The sequence below is a fragment of the Varanus komodoensis genome, unplaced genomic scaffold (genome assembly GCF_004798865.1).
Source record: "Varanus komodoensis strain SLA01 unplaced genomic scaffold, ASM479886v1 scaffold84, whole genome shotgun sequence".
Classification (NCBI taxonomy): domain Eukaryota; kingdom Metazoa; phylum Chordata; class Lepidosauria; order Squamata; family Varanidae; genus Varanus; species Varanus komodoensis.
In genome coordinates, this window is record NW_025336531.1 from 1,888,575 (window position 1) to 1,898,231 (window position 9,657).

Sequence of the window (9,657 nt, forward strand, 5' to 3'; positions counted from 1 at the left end):
ACATAATTCTCCTCCTGCTCTCAATCTTATCCCCACAACAACCCTGTGAGGTAGGTTGGGCTGAGAGTCTGTGGCTGGCCCAAAGTCACCCAGCTGACTGCCTGGCGACCAGGGATCAGAACCCAGGTCCCCTGAGTCCCAGGTCCCATGCTCTTAACCACTACAGCACACCAGCTCGCCACCATTGCCATTGCCATTGCCATTGCCATTGCCATTGCCACCGCCATTGCCACCGCCACCACATTTTAGTGCAGCAAACATAAATCCATCTTTTAGTATAACCACCATTCATGAATACGCCTAGCAAAAGTCAAGTAACAGCTCCAAGATACCAATTATTAGTAAGACAGGTCCCAGGCACTGTTGTTCTCTGGCTTCAGGGTATGAGAAACATTGCCAAAATCTCTGCAATGGACATACCCTATGCCTTAAAAGACTCACTGTTTTCCGTGAGAGGGAGTCCTGGCTCCCAAAATTCTCCGACAGAGACTCTTCTGGTCCCTTCTGTGCCTGCACACCGGGCGGCTGTTCCTCCAGAGAAGCTCCCAAGGAAAGGGAGCTCGCTGCCCTCCAGTCTCTCCCAGGCTCCATCGCTTGCTCTGAGGGTAGCCTTGCATCTCTGTTATCTACAGTTGAAACAAAATCCATCCAGAATGTCACCTAGGTAGAAATTTGCAACTAGTTCAGAGGCCTTCTAATGACTGACTTCTAATGTTCTCAGATGTTGGCAACAGCACCTCTGCTTCAGATTCTCACTCTCAAGATAATTCACACTTCACAATATCTGCATATCCCCTTCAGATTTGACTTATGCAGTTATAGCGGGTTTATAATATGCAGATAAATATCTCTTTTTAATGCATATGTTTTATTTATATTATATTATGCAAAATAAAGTATATTGTTCACCTTGAACATTTTATTTAGAACACAGCAGAACATACAAATATTCAATAAATAAATCATGTGACTAGGCTTCTAAAGTTAATTTGCTAGTTTTGGGGGGAAAACTTCTCTTTTTGCCATATTACATCCTTGAATTTGTGTTTCTCGAATTGGAAACTAATGGGGATTTTAAAAAATTGGCATGTTTTGTTGGTGTAGATCTCCAACATCCAGGTTTGTCACTGAAGTGGAATTACAGAATTGCCCAGAGTCACCTGTGAACTAAACTCAATATGAAATAGGAATGGCAAGATATAGGGAGTGTTAGAAATGTGCAGAAACTGGACAACTGAGGAGCTTAAGGAAAGCAGATTCTGGCTGAGTATATCCAATGCAGTTTTAAGGCACTGAGGACACACACAGTTTAGATATTTTAGAAAGTGACTTAAAGATTATTATTTATCCCAAAAAGAGAATGCTAACATTATCCTAGGAGGAAATGGAAAAGCGGAACAAAAAATTCATAAGTAGGATAAAGGCACACTTTTATATCTCTGAAACCTTTATTAGACTCCCACTTTGGTTGTATACTTATGCACCCCAACTCCTCAAGAGAAAGTATGAGAATATAAAACAGGGAAAATTATAAATGAGGCAAGGTCATGATTGACAAATCTAAAGCATTCAAAACTTAGAGATGCAACATTTGTGTTCATGCGAAACAGTAATTTAGAGAAGAACCAGGAATCCTGTAACTAACCAGTAATTGCACCCATTTAGAAATTCACAGTTATGACTTTAAACCACTTACTTTGCACACTGACAGGAGTCAGCTGAGTCCCACAGTTACTGCAGAAGTTGTTAGATGCATTTTGAGCCTTAGTACATGTAGGACATTTAATGTCCTTCTTGCGCGATCGCCGCCCCAGGATGAAGATTTTTTTTTACAGCCTGTTGGAAACAGGAAGTCATATATAAATGGAGAAGCAGGAAGGAACTTGAATCATGTGATTTGTATGTCTATTGTTTCACTTCCTGTGAAAAGAAACTGAAACTTAAGAATATTTCTGTAGATTTCAACATTTCACATACTATTGCATAAGAATAAACAATGTTGCGCAAGTCACCAAGCACTATATGCCCACAATCCTCACAAATATATATGAAACTTCTTCAGGGATACAGCAGTAGCCTCATAACTGGATGTCTAGTTCTGATGGCCAAGCGACCACCTCTGGTGTTGCTTTATGCAGATCTTCTAAGGAGCCAGGAAATGCATGTCTTGGGCATTCTTGCCCAATATGTTTGATAATTTGCACATCTATACCACAGTTACAACAAGCAGAATCTTTCCATCCTCATTTATACAGAGCAAAGGCACACCTTCCAGTATCACATCTAACTCTATTCAATTTCATCCAGATAGAGAAAGGCAGGTTAAAGCCAGGAAGTTTGGAAGCAGGATCACTAATGTCCAAGCTACAAAAAGAACTATTTCTTTCTCCAGGCATTGTTAGGGTCAAACTGGGTAGGTGTAAGATAAATGGCGATTTTCCAAGCTGGCCTACGAGATTTCAGATTTCAGCCTTGTGACAGACAGTCTGTTCAATATCCTGAACAGGATATTATTCATTATCCTTGACCATAACCAAGTGAGAGTGTGTTGTCGTCTGATGTGTGAGGTGGAGTAATGTTACCAAGTACTGGTAACAAGTGCACAGGAGTGGAGTGCAATGTGCCAGTGATGATACGCATTGTCTGGCAAAGTTGAACATCAATCACTTGGATGCGAGAGCAGTTAAGACACACACTAGTACAATATTCTACTGCATAATAAACCAGGGCCAAAGCTGTTGTTCACAGTGTGAGAATCATCACCCTGGGATGTTCCAGCCAGTCTATTCAATAAATTATTGCAACTTTTCAATTAGCAGCTGTTTTCTCCAGATGTTCTTGGAAGGTCAGTGATCTGTCCCGAGTAACTCTCAGATACTTCAGGGTGTTATTATACTGTAACATATGGTTCCAGAACAGCACCATAGGCTGATAGTTAGCATGCCTACTGTTGAAATGGAATGTGGCTACTTCTTTTTTTGATGGACTTGGTTGAACATGTCATTTTCAAGTAGCCATCCACCTTCTGAAGGTCTTGAGAGAGGATACCCTCTGCTTCACTAAAATTGGTTCTTTGAACTGTAAGATTGATGTTGTCAGCATAAATTTCAGAGAGACAGTTTCAGGCAGATCATGAATGTACAAATTAAAAAGAGTAAGGGATAAGACAGATCCCTGTGGTAATCCATTGTTCAGTTTGTGGTATCTACTTCTGTTAAATTCTGTGAAAACTTGAAATATCCTATTACTCAACATACTGTCTATTAAAACAATGGTGTTGTGGCAAGGGACAACCTTAATTAGTTTGAGAATTGGTTTGAGGTGTCATAGGCTGCTGAAAGGTCAAGGAAGATGAAGACATTTTATTTCCTTTTGGAAACCATTTTCCAGATAACGTAAAGACTGGATCACTGCATTCATGGTTTGAACAGAATCCAGCATGTTTGATTAGAACTATAGAGGGATGTTGTTGTGAGAATAAAATGGAGAGTAAGGAAAACCTTGTAAGCTGCCTTGGCTTTCTTGCAAGAGGAAGAAAGGTGGCATAAAACACTCTTATAAGGCCAGGGTACAATGATGATAACCAAAAGCCTGAGAAACCGTCGGAAACACAAGGCCTATGCCCACCCCAGACGCTTGGGATCCTCATCTGGACAAATACTTTTCGCCAATACTGTGTAGAGACAGCTTGGCAGCTACTAATATTAATAGGGAAAGGGTCATGCTAAAAAGGATGTAACATCAGTCTTAGCCCTTCTGACCTAAGGCCCGGAATAAGGCTAAAGCTAATGAATACCGTGTCCTTCTCCCTTCAATTCACTTCAGCTACTACTAATAGAAAGGCTTAAAATTTCTGAGGAAGAATTAGGTCTGTCCTACACTAACCATTTTCACTAACCATCCCAGGAACAGTAGCCGGACCGGGACAACAATCCAATCAGCAACCAATACGCAAATAAGCAGCGATCGTACTTGTCTGCCTCTTCCTCCGACGGTCGATGCCCCCATTCTGGCCAATGAGAAAGCAGAGGACGGGCGACCGGCAACAACATGAGTCCCCCGCACTACAAGCCCCAGAATTCATTGAGATTAGATTTTCAAAATGTTTGCAATTTTGCTTATAGGAAGATCTGTTTTAATTGCACGAACGTGCATAAAGTAAATGTTTATCTTCCTTATAAAACACCAACGCTAGCGTAGCATTCTCCGGCATCTAAGCGTTTTTAGAATCTCCCAAACAATAAGCGTAAACCAGGAAGGCGACGCGAGACACCTAACCTTTCATACAACACAAAATGAAACTACGTAAATTTATCGTCTTCAAAGTCTACACATTTACACAAATAGGAACTATCGTACCCCATTAATACACGTGTGGCGGTCTGCCTTCCCGAACCTGGTGCCCGGCAAATGCGATGGATTATAACTCCCATAATCCCCTAGCCAGCCTATAACAGCTGAAAGCAGTTATGGGAGTTGTAGTTCAACAGATCTTGAGGGTATCAGGATGGTTAAGACTGTACTGCAGACAGAGTTCCTAAACAACCGCGCACCCCAACTTCGGAGACAGTCCGTCCCGTACATAGAGGCTGAATCGATTCTTAATCGGATAGCCATACCGGTGTTGCCCTGTCCTCACTGCTAGCAAACAGCAAAAGGGTCCATAACTCTTCCCCCCACCACCACCTAAGCTTTCAAGAACTTAACTGCGTTTTCCTGTGATGGCGGCATCCTTAACAAGAGCCGCACATCACTCGGGTCTCCGGCTGATCAGCAGCTTCCAGCATAGGTCGGCTGCAAAAAGGTTGTAACAAGTCGCGCTGGAAAAGCAAGGCAAGTTGAATGTGTTAAACGCACCTGCCACACGAAAAGCTGCCTTGCTGGTCACCTCAGTGTACTTCTGAAAGAGTCCAACCGATGGTGCCCTCTCCACAGCCCGCTCTCCGCTGAAATGTACGCACAGCCCAAGATCACCGGAGCCAGAAATACCAGCAAAGTTTCGTTTTTCTTCGCAGCTCGGCTGCTTCCTATAGACGAATTAGCAAAGTTTCGTTTTCCCTTCGTCACTCCACGCCCACCGCGCGCTGCCCGATTTCTGTTTCCCAGCAGCTGCAGCCTCTGGACTCTGCTGGCAGGAGGGAGCTTCGAGGAACAGCTTCAGCGCATTCAAAGGATCGTACATTTCCAAGCCCGAAAGGCGGGAAAGGCGCCTCCCGGTTCTGGTCACACGGCCGCTCCCACCATGTCGTTTACCAACACGCTTTGGCGAAAAATTTTGAGCTGCCTGCGAGCCACGCCCCTTGACTCTGGTAGCGTAGTCCGTAGTCCAACTCCTCGGCTTTTAATTGCAAGCATTTCTACCTGCTGCTCAATTCTGGAAGATCTGTCTAGTTCTCTCTTATTATGTAATTCATCAGTATCTATGAAATTGCCTTAATAAATTGCATGCACGCGTGTGTGTAGAGAGAGCGCGCTGCTAACCATTAACATCGACAATTAAAAACAATATTCCATTGCAAGAACAACAATTTAAAAATGGTAGCCCTCTGGGCACAAAACTGAACTGGTCCTACTACTAGACAGAGAAGGCAGGTACTGCAAGCAGCTGTGTTGTGAAATGTTAGTCAGCAAATTGTTAGTTAATGAATTATTACTACAGGCATTTTACCATAGTGCCAACATGATTTGTCCAGGGTACCCAATACACCATAACTTGGGGGAAGAGGCGTTTTCTGCTCCCTTTCAGGAAACAAAATGTCCTAGGCATGCCCTGCCTGGAGAAGATAGCAGAATTGTTACCTGCAGTCAAGTCGGCTCCTACTTAGTGTTGCGCACCCCTGCAACAGAATGGCTTCCTGTCCTTTAAACCCTCCTTGTTCAGCTCTTGTAAATTCAAGGGCGTGGCTTCCTTTCTGGAGCAATCTCAGAGGAGTAAAAAAAAAAAAAAAACCTAGTCAGAAGATTTTACAAGGCCAGGGTTGACCAAGGTCAAAGTTTGGCAGGTAAGAAAGGGATACAGAGCAGGATGTAGTGAATGGGACCTGAGAAGCATCTGGTGGCTCAAGAGCAGAGCCTGACAGAATCCAGAGATATTCAGTGTGGTGTGGTGGTTAAGTGTGCACAACTGGAACTCAGGTGATCTGGGGTCTAGTCCCCCTCAACCCATGGAGCCAACTGGGTGACTGTGGGCCAGGCTGTGAGAGAAGGAAAATTACTGTTACTAAGCGGAAGAATGATAGCTTGCTAAAGACCAGAGCAAAAGACCCTTATAAGGCCAAAGGCCTGAGTACAGAACCATGTAAAGAGTTGTAAAAAGGAACTAGAAGAAAATAGGCAGGTTTAAATTGGTTACTGATGTAAGCAAACAAAGGTAAGTTAATAGTATGGTTGAGTTGAAAACAAAGACAATAGTAGAAGAGTGCTTCTTACATCAAAGTCCTGAAAAACACAAGGGGGTGAGGTTGGGGGCAGTGGTAAAACTCACCTTTTGTGGAAGGGAGTAGGTAATTGGTTGCCTCTTACAACTGGCCATAATGAGCTTGGAGGAAGGCTTGTTTGTCCTATCTCATCCTCCCACAAGTTTTGGGAAATGAGTGGGCATCAAGCGAGATGGTCACAAGGCCAAGCTGACCTGTTGAACTTTTAGAAAGTAGTGTGCATGCTTAATAGGTTCATGAATAATAACTGACACACCTCTCATAGGTAATGGGCTTATTAGCATGAACATGGGATGTATGAGTGGGAGGGAGAACATATCAAGGGGTAGTATGATGTAGGCGGACGGAGAAGATTGTGACCTCTTAGTAATCCAGCCAGTGGGAGAAAAGAGGCAGGGTCTGCGAGCTGGGAAAAGGAAATAAAAGGCAAGAGCGGGTGCGCTGTCTTTGTGGTGGGCACCCGCTCTTACAAGAACGTATTAAACTATTACTGCTTGTTACTTTGCCTCCCGTATTGTCACTGCTTGGAATTTCATTCCTATCAAGTCACAACACAGACAGTCAGAGGGTTGTTGTTGTGAAGATAAGACTGAGAGCACAAGGAGGAGAATGGTGTAAACGACTTTGAGTTCTTTTAAAAAAGGGGGGGAAAGTGGGATGTAAATCTAATTGAAGCTGGTTGCCTGCCAGAACTTGTGTTTTGCTGGTTTGGCTGGGAGGCACTTTATTGTGGTAGTAGAAAAGAAAATCCATTCTTCAAGTGCTCAGAAACATTCTTCTTCTAGAAAACTACTCCTGGCAAATGGTAACACAGGTAGTGATTTCACATGTATTTTTATTAGCATGAAACAATTAAAAACGTGACATAAAGGGAACACCAAGTTAGTATTAAACTGCTTCCTGCCAGTCTGGCGTGGGGTGCATCCCACTTGCTGCAGACTGGCATGGGAACTGGCTCTGCTCCACCACTTCTTCCTTGGTTGGCATTGCGTTCACCACGGTGCGCTGACAATGCTGGGGAGGAGATAGGGGGAGAGACAGCTTTTTGTTTCTGCCTCAGCAGAGGTGGTTTTCCTGTTTTTGCCAGTCCCCAGCTGTGGAAAGGTTGAAAACCACTGGTAACCAGTTGCAGAGTTTAGTTTGGCACAATGGGATGTGTGTACGTGCATGCATGATGGACTGATGGGGTGTTTACCTGTGTGTGTATGCAAGACAAAGTGTCATTCAATTGCAGTATCATTCACAATACAGTCAAACCTTGACTTTTGCAGGTTTGACTTTCACGGATTGGATTATTACTGTTTGCCATCAATAATTAAATGGGAGCTCTTTTAGAGTTTTGTGGCCTACTACAGAAAACCATCATCTCCATAGAAGGAAAGGAAGTGAAAGGAGAGAGAGGGAAGGCCTCTGAAGCATCACCATCGAGAGAGAGGAAGCAAAAAGGGAGCAAGGAGGAACTCCAAAGTATGCCTTGCTGCCCCACCTATCTGGAGAGGGCCCTTTCCCCAGCATTTCCTTGGTGGAAAGAGGAGGCCCTGGTGAGTGAAAGGGAGGGTGGGGAAAAAGAACGTAAGAACATCAGAAGAGGAGCCCTGCTGGATCAGAGCAAGGCCTGTGTGTGAGAGATGCAATCCAGTGCAGTATTAGAGTTAAGCTTTGGGGGGTGGGGTAGAGATATTTGCAGTTTTTCCGCTTTCGTGGGAATCCTGCACCCCTAGACCCTGCAAATGTGGAGGACTGACTGTGCAATGTTTGCACAGCCAGAGTTTTGAACTGCAGGTTCTTTGGGAATTGTAGGAGGGTTTTCCCTGATGCTGTGCATGTTGTGTGTGAGTGAACATTTTGCATATGTAGAAGCAAATAGTCATTCTGGCCTAAAATCCAAATCCATAGTTGGGAGATACCTTTATAAGAGCCAACCAAAATGCCCAATTATGCAAACTTTTGAGTTCTCCAAAATTCTGCATCAGTTTAGGTAATACAAAAAGAGGAGATGGAGGAAGAAACGAAGTCCAAGAATAGGCCATGAGGTCCAAGTTTGGGTAAACCTAGTATCAAAATAGAGAATGATGTAAACTGCTTTGAATTCTTTAAAAGAAAAAGGCAGGATATAAATCTGATAATAAATAAATTTTGCATTAAAAATTTATTCCATGTTTTCATGGTTTTTAGAAATATTTTTACCATCTTTTCTGTTATTTCAATAACTTTTGAATTTATTTGATTTTTGGTGTGCTCTTGGCTTAATCATTCACAATCAATGCATATGCCATTGGACCACCATGCTGAAAAAAATCACAGAAAAGCCATTTTTACAGTGAAAGCCTTGATCTACTAGCCTCAACTTTTTCTGAAATCCATCAGGCACATGGCTGAGACAGCTCTCTCATTATGAAGCAACTGTAAAAATTAAAGTCCCTTCCTAGGAGTGAGCTAAAGGCATCCTGCACCAAGATGTTTTCTTTTCACATCCCAGTGCTCAGCCCTCCAATTGAAAACAGACTCCTAGGCTGAGATCCTGGCACAAGTTAGGTGAATTGGAATAGGCAAGTATGTAGCTGAAGAAGCAGCTGATACAGGAGGAAAGTTTGGTGCAGGAGTGGAAGGGGAAGCCAGGAGTGGAAGAGCTGGCAAATTGAGGTCCAAAAATGATGGTGGATTGTTGAGTGGAGGAAAATGGACTATGTTCCTTGGTTGCTGTTTGCCAGCAGTGAAGATGACATGGACGCTGCTGAAAGTAAAGCAGAGATTGGTGCTGGGGCTTTAATCAGTGTGGGAAGTAACAATGACCCTCTGTAACACCTCATTTTTAATCCAAAGTGGTTGGAGCTGGGCCTGCAGTTGTTCAGTAAAGGAGTCCTTTGTATGTGTTCTCCCTATTGTTACTTGTTATTTCTGCTTAATAATTTGAGCCACAACCTCGCTAGCTGATCTTGATGTGACATACATGTGGTAGGGTATGTATAGGTACATACAACTGATTTGACCTAGGGAGGATGCGGGCTGTCCCACACTGGAGGCCTTCAAGTTGCAGCTGGACAGCCATCTGTTGCTGCTGCTAGTCACATCCGACCCATCGTGACCCCATGGACAACATTCCTCCAGGCCTTCCTGTCCTCCACCGTCCCCTGGAGTCCACTTAAGCTCACACCAACTGCTTCAGTGACTCCATCCAGTCACCTCGTTCTCTGCCATCCCCTTCTTCTTTTGCTGTTAA

The 9,657-nt window shown here is 43.6% G+C and overlaps 1 protein-coding gene across 4 annotated transcripts in view; it reads right to left on the minus strand.

The window, feature by feature from the left end:
* Positions 1 to 5,201, minus strand: part of RNF213 (ring finger protein 213) — a 135,886-nt gene extending 130,685 nt beyond the window's left edge. For 3 of the 4 annotated variants that reach the window (XM_044456452.1, XM_044456451.1, XM_044456450.1), the window contains exons 1-3: positions 4,858 to 5,197; positions 1,697 to 1,836; positions 442 to 626 (exon numbers count right to left, since the gene is read on the minus strand). In XM_044456452.1, the coding sequence (XP_044312387.1) occupies positions 442 to 591 (150 nt within the window). In that variant the 5' untranslated portion in view covers positions 592 to 626; positions 1,697 to 1,836; positions 4,858 to 5,197. Of the gene's footprint in view, positions 1 to 441; positions 627 to 1,696; positions 1,837 to 4,857 lie in introns of all 4 variants that reach the window. The other variant, XM_044456453.1, reaches the window with a different exon arrangement.
* Between the last annotated feature and the right edge of the window lie 4,456 nt (positions 5,202 to 9,657).